Source organism: Anolis sagrei, chromosome 6, assembly GCF_037176765.1.
Source record: "Anolis sagrei isolate rAnoSag1 chromosome 6, rAnoSag1.mat, whole genome shotgun sequence".
Lineage (NCBI taxonomy): Eukaryota > Metazoa > Chordata > Lepidosauria > Squamata > Dactyloidae > Anolis > Anolis sagrei.
Window position 1 is genome coordinate 52,583,906 of NC_090026.1, and position 17,560 is coordinate 52,601,465.

At 41.9% G+C, this 17,560-nt stretch overlaps 1 protein-coding gene across 3 annotated transcripts in view; it reads right to left on the minus strand.

Moving 5' to 3' along the window:
• Positions 1 to 3,379: 3,379 nt before the first annotated feature.
• LOC132778416 (zinc finger matrin-type protein 1) overlaps positions 3,380 to 17,560 on the minus strand; it is a 35,242-nt gene continuing 21,061 nt past the window's right edge. The window contains exons 2-7 of one of the 3 annotated variants that reach the window (XM_060781335.2): positions 15,799 to 15,905; positions 13,093 to 13,176; positions 10,818 to 10,965; positions 7,509 to 7,775; positions 6,142 to 6,241; positions 3,380 to 4,575 (exon numbers count right to left, since the gene is read on the minus strand). In XM_060781335.2, coding sequence (XP_060637318.2) covers positions 3,786 to 4,575; positions 6,142 to 6,241; positions 7,509 to 7,775; positions 10,818 to 10,965; positions 13,093 to 13,176; positions 15,799 to 15,905 — 1,496 coding nt within the window. In that variant the 3' untranslated portion in view covers positions 3,380 to 3,785. The remainder of the gene's footprint in view (positions 4,576 to 6,141; positions 6,242 to 7,508; positions 7,776 to 10,817; positions 10,966 to 13,092; positions 13,177 to 15,798; positions 15,906 to 17,560) is intronic. The other 2 variants (XM_060781336.2, XM_067470118.1) reach the window with 2 other exon arrangements.

The window sequence follows — 17,560 nt, forward strand, 5'->3', positions numbered from 1 at the left end:
CAAGGGATACATTTACACTGTACAATAAATGCCGAGCCAAATTCAAAGTGCAGGTTATGACCTATAAAGCACTAAACAGGCCTTGCCTATTTTTGCGATCACATCTCCCTCTATGAACCAGCACAAACTATAAAATCTTCCGGGGAGGCCATGCCTTTGCTTCCACCACCGTCACAAGCACGGTTGGTGGGGACGAGAGAGGGCCTTCTCGGTGGTGGCCCCCTGCCTCTGGAATGGCCTTCCTAGAGGAATAAGACAGGCCCCATCCCATCCCTCCTTTCGCAAGAGCCTGAAGACCTGGTGGTTTAAACCAGCCTTTGAGGACGACTAGTTCTAGCTCAGCCCCAGATACTGTTGAACATGGCCATATCTTTTTCTACCAATTACCCAGGTTACTTCCTCCTATTAGGCCCTGGAAATGAACTCTACCTAATTCTCTGGGCCCTCTACAAATGGCACTAGCCTCGGCCCAGCCTTTTAAATTGCCTTGAATTGGCAAGATTATTTTAAATATATATGTGCTATTGTGATTTGCACCGGGATTGTGGTGCAGCTGGCTGAGTGTCAACTACATTAAGATCACTCTGACCAAAAGGTCATGAGTTCGAAGCCAGCCCGGGTTGGAGTGGGCTTCCAACCAATTGTGTAGCCTGTTGTCGACCTTTGCAACCCGAAAGACAGTTGCATCTGTCAAGTAGGAAAATTAGGTACCACCTTAAAGTGTGGGGAGGCTAAATTAACTAATTTATGAGGCCATAAAAAAGACTCCAGCAAAGCATGCGGGGAATGTGGAAGTAGTCGCAGATGGACGATGAAAGCAACAGCTTCCCTGGCGGGCAGAAAAAGTTAAATAGCCTGTGTATGTCTGTATACGTTGTATGTCAAATTGGCATTGAATGTTTGCCATATATGTGTACATTGTAATCCGCCCTGAGTTCCCTGCGGGGTGAGAAGGGCGGAATATAAATACTGTAAACAAACAAACAAACAAATTTTTATGCTTATATTGTCTTGTTAATTTTGTTTATGCTGTTTTCTTTGTATGTTTTGATGTTACTTGGAAACAGTTCTGAGTCCCCTCGGGGAGATAGAACGGTATATAAATAAAGTTTTGTTGTTGTTGTAAATGCAGTTTTACACCACGTTAACTTCATGGCTGAATGCTATGGAATAATGGGAGTTGTGGTTTCACAAGGTCTTTAGCCTTCTCTGTCACAGTGCTGTTGTCTCACCAAACTACTACCCCTAACTCCACATGCACAAAACAACATGTGCTCACTTAAGTTGTTTTGGGTCATATAGGCAGAGTAAATACCCTGAAAAGAACTATACTGTATGTAGTCTGATGCCAAAAAGGTGTCCAGGAACCAGAAAAGGGTGACTGCTGGCATGGAAGGCACCCTTAGAGAATACTGTTCTAATGTGATGAGAAATCTAGCAGCAATAAGAGTGTGTTTAGCTGTATTAGTAGTTCATGTTCAGGAAAAAGCTAAAGGTAGTAGTTTGGTGAGACACCTCTCAGACCCTTTTAGCAGCTCACATGTGGCTCTTAATGAGACATGCCGCATTATCACAGGGTGTCTGCGCCCTACACCACTGGAGAAATTACACTGTCTAGCCGGTATCGCACCACCTGACATCCGCTGGGAAGTGGCAGCCAATAGTGAAAGGATCAAGGCAGAGACATCTCCAGCTCATCCCGTTTGGGTATCAGCCAGCACGTCAACGACTTAAATCCAGACATAGTTTCTAAGATCTACAGAGGCACTCGCTGGAACACCTCAGCAAGCGAGAGTCCAAAAGTGGCAGGCTCAAACCCAGAACCTCAACCAATGGCTGATACCAAATGAGAAACTCCCTCCTGGGTGACTTGGAAGGCACTGAACAGACTGCGATCTGGCACCACAAGATGCAGAGCCAACCTTCAGAAATGGGGCTACAAAGTGGAATCCTCAACATGCGAGTGCGGAGAGGAGCAAACCACTGACCACCTGCTGCAATGCAACCTGAGCCCTGCCACATGCACAATGGAGGACCTTCTTGCAGCAACACCAGAAGCACTCCAAGTGGCCAGATACTGGTCAAAGGACATTTAATCAACTACCAAACTCACACATTTTGTATTTTCTCTGTTTGCTTGCTTTGTTCTGTTAGAAATGTAATATAATTGACTGGCTGCCCTGACACGAGAAATAAATAGCAGCTCACATGGCCATGATTTGCCCACAATGGTTTGGGACTACCTATATGCCCAAGATTTAACAATAGCTGTGACTCTATGGCCCCTCTACTTTGTATGTTCTGATTTAAAAAAACCGGCACTCCAAGCAGTCATGCTGGCGACATGACCTTGGAGGGGTCCAATTGGAGCAAACTAGGGAGCACACAACACCCCTATTAAAACAGCGTCACTGGCTGCCAATAAGTTGCTGTGCCAAATTCAAGGTGCGGGTTATGACCTATAAAACCCTATCTCTGCGATCGCATCTCCTTCTATGAACCGGTGTTGGGAGTCGCTTTCTTATTGCATTTGATAAAGCATGGCCCATTATTTTATCCTTGAGCTATTATTAGTATTATTATTATTATAAAATAATATATTAGGCCTAATATTTATTTATTTATTTATTGTATTGTCGAAGGTTTTCATGGCTGGAATCACTAGGTTCTTGTGGGTTTTTTCGGGCTATAGAGCCATGTTCTAGAGGCATTTCTCCTGACGTTTCGCCTGCATCTATGGCAAGCATCCTCAGAGGTAGAGGTCTGTTGGAATGCTAATGAAGGTGATCAGCTAAACATTCACACCCAACTGCAGCAGGGAAGAGCTCCTTGCCCCACCCCAGCCATTCCACAGATATATAAACCCATTGTCCTAATTCCAACAGACCTCTACCTCTGAGGATGCTTGCCATAGATGCAGGCGAAACGTCAGGAGAAATGCCTCTAGAACATGGCTCTATAGCCCGAAAAAAACCACAAGAACCTATTTATTTATTATTTGAACTTATATGCCGCCACCCCCCTGGGGCTCGGAGCGGCTTACAAGAATGGCTAAAATCTAACAAAATTTAAAAGCAATTTAAAACAATTTAAACACAGCAGTATCAAACATTAAAAGCCTGTCGAAACAGGTATGTCTTACATGCCCTGCGGAAAGCTGGTAAGTCCCGCAAGGCATGGATTTCAGGTGGCATAGTATTCCAGAGTGATGGTGCCACTGCTGTGAAGGCTCTGCGCCTGGTTGCTGTTAGACGCAAGGTCTTGACACTGGGAATTTCCAATAGATCTTGGTCCTCAGAACGGAGGGATCTCTGGTGTTGGTAGGGGGTGAGGCGGTCCCTCAGGTACATCGGCCCCAGTGGAACAAAAATTCAAGAGATGAGTTCTTATAAGTTTAATGGGCTCTTTCATTTTTTAAAATGTTCAGTACTGTAAACAAGAATTTCAATAAGCCCTAGCGCTCTCCCATACGTTTAATATGTAAAGCTTTTGACAATACAGGTATCACCTGGACATACTGCAATTAACAATTTCACTTGCTATTGGAAAAATATTTTAATACTATCTTGTGCAAAAAGTCATCCTACAAGAAGCAGTCAATTACACATTAGGTATGTTACAAAATTTCCGTTCAAATCCTTCCCAAGGATTTTGTTAAGAATCTTCATACTCGATACCTCATTATTGCCAAAGGGCCAATTATAAATACAAACAGTGATGAAACATAAAAGTGCACAATGTTTTAGATCACAAACAAACACAAAAAATAATCGGAAGGCGCTCTGTTAGAATCCCAGGATAGATTCATTCCACAGCATGTCTTCCTCTGTTGGTCCATTGGCTTCTGCCTTCTTTTTTTCCTTCTTATGTTTTTTGCTCTCCTTTTCAGAACCTTCTTTATGGCCTTTCTCTTTACTAAGCTTCGATTTTCCCTCACTTGCTGAATCTATTCCGTCTTTCTTTTTCTTTTTCTTCTCAACATCACTTCCCAAGTCTGTCTCTTCTTCATTGTATTTTCTCTTCTGTTGCTGAGGATTCCCCTCTCCCTCCCCCATTTGTTTTTTCTCCTCTTTAGACATTTTTGGCAGTTTCTGACTTCTCTCGTAAGAGCTAGTGATATCATCTGAAGGCACATGCTTGTAACTATCACCAAATTCAGCTGGTGGCAAATTGTGATAGTAATCCTTGCAGATGGCCAAGTGAGGCACTTGTTTTTCTGAATATTTTTCTGAGCTGTCTTGAGGCACGAGTGCATTTTCTAGTTTTAATGGTTCCCTGCCAGGTGGAGATTGACGTACCAATCGGCCTTCAAAATAAGGGTCTGAGAAAAAAATGGAATGTTGGTCGGGTTCATAACTATCACGGCAAAACTGATCTCGCTGAAAAGCAGTGGTCTTTTTATGACCATTCATGGCTTCATATCCTTCATTTCGAAACTCTTCTCTTGGCTTTCTAAAATTAGTTTTTGGTTCTAGGCCTCTAGCTTTTTGTACTTTAATATAATCTGCCAGTTCGTCTTGAAAAGAATCATATGTTTTCTTTGTGTTGGTCATCAGATTGGCAATCATGTTCTCTCTGCAAAAATAAAGAGAAATTGTAAATCAAATGAATGGTAAAAGATTAGAGAAGAATCATAACAATGGCTACGATTAGAACAAAATTACCTCTAATCAATTTGGTTTCATATCAACAATAGGTAAGACCAGGGGTTCTCAAACTAAGACCCGGGGGCTGGATACGGCCCTCCAAGGTCATTTACCCGGCCCTCGCTCAGGGTCAACCTAAGTCTGAAACGACTTGAAAGCACACAACAACAACAATCCTATCTCATCAGCCAAAATCAGGCCCACACTTCCCATTGAAATACTAATAAGTTTATATTTGTTAAAATTGTTTTTCATTTTAATTATTGTATTGTTTTTAAGTGTTTTTTGCACTACAAATAAGATATGTGCAGTGTGCATAGAAATTAATTCATGGTTTTTTTTCCTTCAAATTATAATCTGGCCCTCCAACAGTTTGAGGGACCGTGACCTGGCCCTCTGTTTAAAAAGTACGAGGACCCCTGGGTAAGACAGTCAATTCCTACATATAGTCACTGTTATATAAGTCTGAGTCAATGTGATTTAAACCCCAATACAAATTCCTAAAACTGTAACAATGAAATCAATGTTTGACAGTTTAGATCAGGTGTCCCCAAACTTTTTAAACAGAGGGCCAGATCACAGTCCCCCAAACTGTTGGAGGGCCGGATTACAATTTGAAAAAAAATGAATGAATTCCTATCCACAGTGCACATATCTTATTTGTAATGCAAAAACACTTTAAAATAATACAATAATTAAAATTAAAATAATTAAAAAGAACAATTTTAACAAGGATAAACTTATTAGTATTTCAGTGGGAAGTGTGGGCCTGCTTTTGGCTGATGAGATAGGGTTGTTGTTGTTGTTGTTGTGTACTTTCAAGTCATTTCAGACTTAGGTTGACCTTGAGTGAGGGCCCAAACCCAGAACCTCAACCAATGGCTGATACCAAATGAGAGACTCCCCCCTGGGCACACAGAAAACTGGGTAACTTGGAAGGCGCTGAACAGACTGTGCTCTGACACCACGAGATGCAGAGCCAACCTCAAGAAATGGGGCTACAAAGTGGAATCCACGACATACGAATGTATTGACCACCTGCTGCAATGCAACCTGAGCCCTGCCACATGCACAATAGAGGACCTTCTTGCGGCAACACCAGAAGCACTCCAAGCGGCCAGCTACTAGTCAAAGGACATTTAATCCACTATCAAACTCACAAATTTTGTATTTTGTCTGTTTGTTTGCTTTGTTCTGTTAGAAATGTAAAATAATTGACTGGTTGCCCTGACACGACAAATAAATACTCTGTTAACTTCAAGAATCATTCTCTGTAAATATGTTGTTTTCAACCAGTTCCTATCAGCAACTTTTTATTACAGTTCAGCACTTCATGAATTCTTCACCTCCTTCTGTAGTTTTCTCAGAATAGTGTCTTCAACCTTATATAGGACTCAACCATACTCCAATCATATAATTTTATTCAATCCACTCATTACAACCTGATTGGGCCACCCACAACTTTAGAATCAAGGATACTTAGGAAAATACTTACTTAATCTGATGCTTATTTCCTTGCATGTGAGACTGGTACATCTCTATGGATGTAAGGCTGATGTTGCAGATGGGACATATGTAGTTACCCACTCCAACTGCTAAAAGAACAGAATTTCACAGGTTAGAAGCTGCAATGGAAATAACCTCCACCTTGTCATAACACTGTCTAGTCACTTTGTGTAGTCCAGTTTTTCTCAACCTTCCTAAACCGTGACCCCTTAATACAGTTCCTCATGTTGTGGTGACCCCCAACCAGAAAATTATTTTCGTCGCTACTTCATAACTGTATGTTTGCTACTGTTATGAATCGTAATGTAAATATCTGATATGCAGGATGCATTTTCATTCACTGGACCAAATTTGGTACAAATACCCAATATGTCCAAATTCGAATACTTGTGAGGTTGGGTGGGGGGTTGATTTTGTCATTTGGGAGTTGTAGTTGCTAGGATTTATAGTTCACCTACAATCAAAGAGCATTCTGAACTCCACCAACGATGGAATTGAACCGGTCTTGGCACACAGAACTCCCATGACCAACAGAAAATACTACAAGGGTTTGGTGGGCAATGTTCTTGAATTTTGGAGTTGTTGTTCACCTACATCCAGGGAGCACTGTGGACTCAAACAATGATAGATCTGGACCAAATTTGGCTTGAATATTCAATATGCCCAAATGTGAACCCTGGTGGAGTTTGGGGGAAAATAGACCTTTATATTACATTATATACATTATTATATTATATTATATTATATTATATTATATTATATTATATTAGAGTTGTAGTTGCTGGGATTTATAGTTCACCTACAATCAAAGAGCATTCTGAACCCCACCAACGAGAGAATTAGGCCAAACTTCCCACAAAGAACCCATGATCAACAGAAAATATTGTGTTTTCTGATGGCCTTTGGTGACCCCTCTGACATCTCCTCGTGACCCCTCCGGGGGTCCCGACCCCCAGGTTGAGAAACGTTGATGTAGTCCCTTTGACAACCACTTTGAGAATAAAAGCACAGATGTATATGATACATGTAACACTCAAAGGAAGCAACATTATACTAGTACTGGCGGGTGGAAGATTATAATTTACACTTTTCTTGAGAACATACCTGAATGAAAGAAAATGCACAACACAATGAATGGAAAGGGTAGAGAATGGGATCTTTGAATGTTCAAGATGGCCCATATTACCCTACACTCCAACCCATCTTCTAGACATCTTGGTATCCTATAGGAGGGTTTTCTTTTTGAAAAATATAGATAAACTAGCAAATTAAGCACCTGCAATGTGAACTAGTGAGAGCCAGTTGATTTATGAGCGTCTATTTTGAATTAATATGAGGAGTATGCTGCTTGATTACCATTAGGCTTAGCTTCCACAGGGACAGCCGTAGTTCCCATCTCCGCTAGCAGCTTCTTACGTGCTTCATTCCGCGTGTGCTTTTTGCCCACATAGTGCTGCCGGGACATTAGGGGATTATTAAAGGAGGCTGAGCAGAGTTTGCAAAACTTTTCTGGATCATCCATATCCAAAGTAGTTGCACATGATGAAGACGGATCTTCAGTGTCACAATCCTGTGAAGTCTTTTCAAGAGATGGTTCTTGTGAGGTTGGAATCACAGAGGGACCTGGCACAAAGGGCAATGAAAAAGGTCAGGCCCCTTCTACACCGCCATATAATCCAGATTATCAAAGCAGAAAATCCACATTATCTGTTTTGAACTGGATTATGTGAGTCTACACTGTCATATAAGCAGGTAATCAAACCAGGTAATGTAGAAGGAGCCTTGGTTTCTCACTGAAACAGGAAAAAAGAAAGAGAAGGAAGAAAGAAACAGAATCAGCAGACCTGCAATTTTCAGGATACATTAAGATAGGATACATATTTAGGGGTAGCTATGTGCCCATTATTTATTTATTTATTTACTTACTGTATTTGTATATCGCCTTTCTCAGCCAATCGGCGACTCAAGGCGGTTTCCAACAAAACAGTATACATAATATCATACTACAAATTAAAACAGCATAAAACACAAGGCAATAAAAACAACAGCATTAGTGTCTCCTTATTATCAAGCATTGCCCAGTTCCATCATCAAACCATCAGATTTCCTATATCAGTTACCTATATCCGTTACTCTGCATTTGTGAATGCTTGCTCAAATAGCCATGTTTTAACTTGCTTCCGAAATGTTAAGAGGGAGGGAGCAGATCTAATCTCTCTAGGGAGGGTGTTCCATAGCCGAGGGGCCACCACTGAGAAGGCCCTGTCTCTTGTCGCCGCCAGACGTACTTGTGACAAAGGCAGGACCGAGAGCAGGGCCTCCCCGGATGATCTCAAGGTCCTTGATGGTTTGTAAAGGGAGATGCATTCGGACAGGTAAGTTGGGCCAGAACCGTTTAGGGCTTTATAGGCCAAAGCCAGCACTTTGAATTAGGTCCGGTAGCAAACCGGCAGCCAGTGGAGCTGGCGCAACAAGGGGGTTGTGTGCTCCCTGAGAGCCGTTCCTGTTAGCAATCTGGCTGCCGTTCGTTGGACTAGTTGAAGCTTCCGGACCGTCTTCAAAGGCAACCCCACGTAGAGCACGTTGCAGTAGTCTAAACGGGATGTAACCAGAGCATGGACTACCGTGGCCAAGTCAGACTTCCCAAGGTACGGGCGCAGCTGGCGCACAAGCTTTAACTGTGCAAATGCTCCCCTGGTCACTGCTGAAACCTGAGGTTCCAGGCTCAGCAATGAGTCCAGGATCACACCCAAGTTGCGAACCTGCATTTTTAGGGGGAGTGTAACCCCATCCAACACAGGCTGTAACCCTATGCCCTGTTCGGCCTTGCGACTGACCAGGAATACCTCTGTCTTGTCTCGATTCAGTTTCAATTTGTTCGTCCTCATCCAGATTGTCACAGCTGCCAAACACCGGTTCAGGACCTGAACAGCCTCCTTAGTAGCAGGTGGGAAGGAGTGACAGAGTTGGACATCATCCGCGTACAGATGACACCGCACCCCGAAACTCCGGATGATCTCCCCCAGCGGCTTCATGTAGATGTTAAACAACATGGGGGACAGTATAGAACCCTGAGGAACCCCACAAGACAATGGTTGAGGGGTTGAACAGTAACACCATCTGGGTACAACCCTCCAGAAAGGACCGGAGCCACTGCAAAACAGTACCCCGAGGCCCATTCCAGCGAGGCGTCCCAGAAGGATACCATGGTCAATGGTATCAAAGGCTGCTGAGAGGTCCAGCAGAACCAACAGGGACACACTCCCCCTGTCTAGCTCCCGGCGCAGATCATCAACTAAGGCGACCAAGGCTGTCTTGGTGGCTTCAATCTTATTTCCAAGGTCAGTCAAAATGGATCAGAGAGATATCAAGGCAAGTAATGAACAGCATTTAAACTTCATTAGCAACAAAAAAATTCCTTGAGATACAAGCTGCCCATGTCCTGTGCAAAGTTAACTACCCCTTTATTAAGTAGAGGATATCGAATTTATCTATCAGTCCATGTACTGCTACATCTGGAAAACCTTTTGACACTGTTTAGGGAAAATTTGCCAAATGCCCTTTGTTGGATATCTATATATAAAAAATGTAATGTTTGTTTGTGGGATTAACATAACTAAAAAACCACTGGACAATTTGACATCAAATTTGAACACAGTACACCTATCAGGCCAACAAATGACCATCACTCATAAAACACTGAAAAACACAGCAGAAGAGACTTACAATGCCAAAAAGCAAAAAGGTGATACAGTGCATGTGCAAAAAACGACTCCCCTTAGCAAACAAAACACACAATAGCATATCCAGACTACAACTCCCAGCATCCCCTAGACCAGGCCTTTTAGGAGACGAGGATAATCCAAATGCACTGCTTCCTAGCTGCAAGTATTCTTCTCCTTGGATTTATTTGAGAGCATCCCAATCCCTGCATGTTTCCAATTTCCTATTCCTAGATGACAACTCCCAGCAATCCTCCAGATAGATAGATTAGATAGAGATAGAGGTAGAGGTAGAGAGATAGCTAGATAGCTAGATAGATAGATAGATAGATAGATAGATAGATAGAGAGAGAGAGAGATCAGGAGTATTACTGGGAGTTGCAGTCCAAGAATAGGTAGAGAAGTAAGAAAGGGGAGAAAGAGGAAGGGAAAGGAAAGATGGGGGGATGGAAGGGAAGAAGAAGAGAAGGAAGGAAGAAGAGAAAGAAAGAAAGGAAGGAAGGAAGGAAGGAAGGAAGGAAGGAAGGAAGGAAGGGGAGAAAGTAGAGAAAGAGGGAGGGAAGGTTGGCCACAGCAACGTGTGGCGGGTACAGCTAGTAAAAAATATAAAAGAATTACGTCCCAAACCATTGTTTTTGTTAAGGTTTTCCCTGTTGCTGTCAAAAATCTGCTATCTTCAAATACCGAAAACATGGAGCAAAATACAAAATTTCTGCATTTTGGCTGGCCAATAAAGGTATCATTCTGTTGTGGGTTTTGGATAAAGAAAGAATGCAATATTTGTGGCCGTCCAGTATTATCAAATAAACTCCTGAAGTTAGATCCTTCAGCATCCAACATCCCCACTGGCCTAGTTTTATCCTAGACCACAACACGTCTCTGATAAAAATGGCACACATTTCACTATCTCATTCTGACAAACAACACAGTGCTAAGTTTTCACCAGGTTCTGGCTGAGTGCTCTGATCTGATAACAGTTTCAACTTTTTGGAGTGCATCTTTCCCAGGTAGTGTGACTGGGCAACCACTGGAGATGAGAACACTATGCTGCAAAGTCTGCAGCAGGAATTGTTGTCAGCATTTGACTCCATCTGAAATAAAAAGACAAAGATACTGAATCACGTAATGCTCAAGGGATGGTTCAATCTCTCTCTGAACAGAGTACAGGAAAAGAAATTAGCATATATGATAAAAACTAAACTTCAGGTTGGGTTCAAAAAGTACACTCCACATCAGATAAGGGTAATTATTCTGCCTTCTAATGGTTTGTTATGAAAAGTTACAACTAAGAGGGAAAGTCAAGTGGAAGCTGTATCCTATGCTGCTGGATTGAGCTAGATATAAATGTGGCTTGTGATACAGGGCTCTCTTTGCCATTCCACCCCTTCCTTATGACTCAAAGTCCTTTCACACTAAACACTTATAGTGCTATGATTCTTCTTCACTCCCATGCTTCCATTCTATTTAATCCTGCAGTTTGTAGTTTGGTGAGTCCCTAGTGCCGACAGAGAATTCTAAGTATTTCTCCTAAAATGCAGGTCTACAGGACGACATTGTGACAGCTGAAGTGGAATCAGATTGCTATAATTGTGTAACATGAACACATACACACATGTTATTTCTCATAGAGTTGGGATTGTGGTGCAGCTGGCTGAGTGTCAGCTGCATTAAGATCACTCTGACCAAAAAGGTCATGAGTTTGAAGCCAGCCTGGGTTGGAGTGGGTTTCCAACCAATTGTGTGTAGCCTGTTGTCGACCTTTGCAACCCGAAAGACAGTTGCATCTGTCAAGTAGGAAAATAAGGTACCACCTTAAAGTGTGGGGAGGCTAAATTAACTGATTTATGAGGCCATAAGAAGACTCCAGCAAAGCATTCCAGCAGGGAAGCATGCGGGGAATGCGGAAGTGCTTCATCAGCGTCGCAGATGGACAATGAAAGCGACAGCTCCCCTGGCAGCCAGAAAAAGTTAAATAGCCTCTGTGTATGTCTGTATATGTTTGTATGTCAAAAATTGCCATTGAATGTTTGCTATATATGTATACACTGTAATCCGCCTTGAGTTCCCTGCGGGGTGAGAAGGGCGGAATATAAAAGCTGCACATAAATAAATAAATAAATAGGAAGAGACCTCATGGGCCATCCAGTCCAACCCCCTGCCAAGAAGCAGGAATATTGCATTCAAAGTACCCCTGACAGATGGCCATCCAGCCTCTGTTTAAAGCTTCCAAAGAAGGAGTCTCCACCACCCTCCAGGGCAGAGAGTTCCATTGCGGAACGGCTCTCATAGTCAGGCCTCTGTTCTTCCCCATGTTCAGATGGAATCTCCTTTCTTGTAGTTTGAAGCCATTGTTCCGCGTCCTAGTCTCCAGGGAAGCAGAAAACAAGCTTGCTCCCTCCTCCCTATGACTTCCTCTCACATATTTATACATGGCCCTCATCATGTCTCCTCTCAGCCTTCTCTTCTTCAGGCTAAACATGCCCAGCTCCTTAAGCTGTTCCTCATAGGGCTTGACCCTTGATCATTTTAGTCGCCCTCCTCTGGACACATTCCATCTTGTCAATATCTCTCTTCAATTGTGGTGCCCAGAATTGGACACAATATTCCAAGTGTGGTCTAACCAAGGCGGAATAGAGGGGTAACATGACTTCCCTAGATCTAGACACTATGCTCCTATTGATGCAGGCCAAAATCCCATTGGCTTTTTTTGCCACCACATCACATTGTTGGCTCATGTTTAACTTGTTGTCCACGAAGATCTTTTTCACACGTACTGCTCTCAAGCCAGGCATTGTCCCCCATTCTGTATCTTTGCATTTCGTTTTTCCTGCCAAAGTGGAATATCTTGCATTTGTCCCTGTTGAACTTCATTTTGTTAGTTTTGGCCCATCTCTTTAATCTGTCAAGATTGTTTTGAATCCTGCGCCTGTCCTTTGGAGAATTGGCTATCCCTCCCAATTTGGTGTCATCTGCAAACTTGATAATCATGCCTTCTAACCCTTCATCTAAGTCATTAATAAAGATGTTGAACAGGACCGGGCCCATGTCTACAAACAAAGAAACTGAAGAAGTGGGAAGAGACCCAAAGAGTTAAGAGTGGGGCTAGAGTATCTGGGGGGCTAGATGATACTACTGACTATATGAATTTCAAATGAAGCCCACAGGTTTTCCAGCCCTGAGATAAAGAATTAGCAATGGCACAGACAAGGCATCTTCACCTGGTGCGTCTCTTGCTTGCTGGGCTCCTTTTGTTCAGCATTTATTTGCAAATAAAGTCTGACTTTCTGTGCATGTTTTTTGCCCTGGAAAACAGAAGGTTCATCTTTATATAAGGATGAATTCTGGGAGGGAAAATGAGTATGATGAGCTATAAATTACCTCCAAAAATATTTATAAAAATGTAATTTGGCACCTGAGATTTTAAGACACCAGATACTGCAGGACACTGTGTATCAAGCATTATGTTGGCAATCTTTTTAGAAAATGTCCTTTAGGCATATGCTTTCATGACATCCAGACTGGCTTATGTATACTCTACATGCAACTACCTTGAATAGTATTGTGGAACTTGGTACAGAATACAGCATTGAAGGCCATGATAGGACATGGTAGGTATTTTGCAACAGAATAATAATAATAATATTAATATTAATCATCATCATCATTATTTATATCCCACCACCATCTCCCCAACGGGGACTCGAGGCGGCTTACATGAGGCCAAGCCCGGACAACATATTACAACAAAATAGAACCAAAGCATAAGCAACAAGCAAAAGCATCAAAACTACATTTAAAAAAACATATGAATACAGTAACAAAATAACATTACAATAAACACAATCACAGTGACAATGGGCGGGCCACATATGCAGGATAAAATGTTAAAAAACTTGAATGAGATAAGAAGAGGAGCAAGTTATTTGCAGGGAGCTCACAAAGAAACACAGGGTTGTGAAACCAAACTTCCCATTAGGGGGGCGTATACTCCAGTAACATAAGCGTTGAGGGGAGTAGTAGTGTCATGTTGTGCACCTACTCGCCAAAGGCGAAGCAGAAGAGCCAGGTTTTAAGGTTCTTTTTAAAAGTTTCTAGTGTAGGGGCTTTCCTGATCTCTCCAGGTAATGAGTTCCAGAGTCGGGGAGCCACAGAGGAGAAGGCTCTCTCTCTTGTGCCCACAAGACGAGCCTGTGAGATTGGCAGGGGCAAAAGGAGGGCCTCCCCCGAAGATCGAAGGGTCCGGGTTGGTTCATGGAGATACCGTCATGAAGGTAGGCGGGTCACAAACCGTTTAGGGCTTTATAGGTGATAACTAGTACCTTGAATTGGGCCGGAAAATAAACGGTAGCCAGTGGAGCTCCTTAAACAGGGGGGTCGACTGCTCCCTGTAACTAGCCCCAGTTATTAATCTGGCTGCCGAACATTGGACAAGTGGTAGTTTCCGGGCCGTCTTCAAGGGCAGTCCCACATAGAGTGCATTGCAGTATCTGAAGAATGGCTTGCCCATTAATTTTTCAGAGTATATTCAAAACATTGGTGATTACATTTCGGTTGCTCAGGTCCAAGTGGTATCTAAGAGGCCCTTTCATCTTTTCCCAGTCTGCTGCTCCCTCAAATCTGCTGGAAAGATTCATCTCTTGTTTTTCTTTTATGCAGCTATATTTAAATTGTGGAACTCCTTATTGCAGCAGGTCAATTTGGCCCCATTTTAAAAAATTTCTGCTGCTTTGCCATGGTGGTTCTGTTTTTGATAAATTTGATTTGGTGGACAAATGATGGTTTTATGACTAACTTCTGTGTTTTTAGATTTTTTTCTGTTATACCTATTATCTTTGCTTTAATTTTGACATACCTTGTTGGTTTTTTTTTTAAAAAAGGTAAAGGTTGTCCCCTGACATTAAGTCCAGTCGTGTCCAACTATGGGGTGTGGTGCTCATCTCCATTTCTAAGCCAAAGAGCCGGCGTTGTCCGTAGACACCTCCAAGATCATGTGGCTGGCATGACTGTATGGAGCACCGTTACCTTCCTGCTGGAGCGGTACCTATTGATCTACTCACATTTGCATGTTTTCAAACTGCTAGGTTGGCAGAAGCTGGGGCTGACAGCGGAAGCTCACGCCACTCCCCAGATTCGAACCTGTGACCTTTCGGTCAACAAGCTCAGCAGCTCAGCGCTTTAACGCACTGCACCACCAGGTTTTTTTTTAAAAAAAGAAAGCTGCATATTTGTCTATGGACAAAGTAGAAGGATGGAACTTGCTTATTTATCGGAAATAAATAACGAAATCTGCAATAGCATTACATCTGGATTTCATGCTCATAATGTTCTGATACCACTTGCTACAGTAATTGAATTAAAAACCTAATAAGAAAAATCTTTAGAGTTTGCTTAGTGTGTGTCCATTTCAAAAATCTTAACTCTAGCCACATATCAAAAGGGCAGAGATGCATTTTACACAGAATAGGGTTTATAGGACAAAATCAGCCTTCTGAATTGTGCCCAGAAAAGATTTGGCAGCCAATGGAGCCAAAATCTTAATCTTAATCCTAACCTGGCTGCCACTCTATGGACCAACTGAAGTTTCTGAGCACTTTCAAAGGCAGCCCCATGTAGACTGCATTATAGAAATCCAAATGGGATGTAACCAAGGCATGCATTACTGTGGTATATCTGACTTCCCCAGGGATAAGTACAACTGTGCAAATCACTTCTGAATACTGCTGAAACCTGGGCCCCTAGGTTCAGAGTTGAATCCAGGAGTAGCCTCAAGCTAACATAGACTGAATACCTATTCCCAGGTCTAAGATCTGTATTATTATTTCTTACCAAGAAAAGTGACCCTGTAGTGGCAAACACTGAATTTACCCCTGATAACGAACAGGGAACCATGAAAAACAACTGATGTGTTCTATGCCCAATCTTACCTCATAATGTGCTACTCTTTGGGATTCAAACTTCAGCACAGCCCCACAAACTTTACAGTAAGTATCTGTACAAAGTTCTTTTCTGGTGACTTCATCCAAAGTATAATCTAAAGTGAATGGTTAAGGATATAGTGTCAGTTACCAGAACACAGAGAACCATTTATTTATAAGAGCTTAACCAAAAAGCCTAAATGAATGATAACACTATGTAATAACATTTGAAAGCTTTTCTGTTCCTGGTTTGAAAGTGTTATTTCCTGTTTAATTGTGCAGTTCGTATTTTGAAAGTAGTTAACTTCAAAAACTTCATTTTTTGTGGCTGCCACAAACTATGTTGAATTGGTTGGGACTCTATATTAATTGAAAAACTTTAGCAAAATGTGCCGAAGGATGTCCTTTTTGCAGTTTAATAAAGTTTTCCATGTTTTTCTGATAGAACCAATTAGGAAATGATATTTATAAACCAGGAACAAAAATTGTGTTACCCAGTGTAATATAAACAGGCTCACCCACTACATACAATATGTACTTCCAATATCTATCTTGGGTCTTTCAAAGCTACGTGAGACATTTGGATTCTGCCGGGAATAGTCTCTTTCTGGTAGGGGAAAACCCCTGTGCCGGCAGGACTGAAGACCGACAGGTCGCAGGTTCGAATCTGGGGAGAGGCGGATGAGCTCCCTCTATCAGCTCCAGCTCCTCATGCGGGGACATGAGAGAAGCCTCCCACAAGGATGATAAAAACATCAAATCATCCGGGCGTCCCCTGGGCAACGTCCTTGCAGACGGCCAATTCTCTCACACCAGAAGCGACTTGCAGTTTCTCAGGTTGCTCCTGACACGACAAAAAAAAAAAAGAAGAAAAAAAAGGGGGAAACCTGTATGAAATTCCTAGCTTCAGAGTAAGTTACTTGTAAGATACCTGAATGCTACAAAAACAATAACATTTTATTGAACTTCTCTTCTGAGAGATAATCACAGCTACACAGTAGGATATAACTGTAATAAAACTGCCATTTATTCTTTGTCCTCAAAAATAAGTATAGTTGCTGTGATTCCCTTTAATTCTTGCATAGTATAAAATTACACCAGTGTTGTTTTGCTGAAGTTACATTTGCAGGCTGTAAGGCATCATTCATATACAATCTCACAAAAGCATAGTCACTTGCACAAGAGTCAAGGCAGTGCAACAACACTTATGCATCTCTGGTTATGCACCTCTTATGCAATATTCAGAAAAACAGAAGAATCTAAAGCAAATGGACTGGTATCTGCTGAGAGTATTAACATGAACGAAGGTGAATAAAGTTCATTCTAGATTAAAATTACACTGTAAATTGGGAGTCCTAGCTCTGACTCTGAACTTAATTTAGCTCAAGCTTTAGATCCAATTCTGAATATGGGCATGTTGCCTCAGAAAGATCTGGTGCACAGTTCAAAGGTCCTCTCATGTAGATACAGGTAGCTGTTTAATGTCAAATTTTCCCTTGGTCTGTGTACTTCAAGGAAAGCAAGAAAAACTGAAATTGTTTGGTAGAAGAAAATTTTTTCGTCATTCTTGTTCAAGTTAAGATCAGTCATTCCTAACAGGAAGTATTCTGGTTTAAATTCATAATTTAACTGAAGGATTTCTCCTAATTTTCTATACACCTCATACCAGAATTTTTTAATGGCTTTGCACTCCCACCAAATATGTTTGAACGTACCCACTTTCTTCTCGCATCTCCAACATTTTTTGTCAATCATACCTTTGCTATATTTT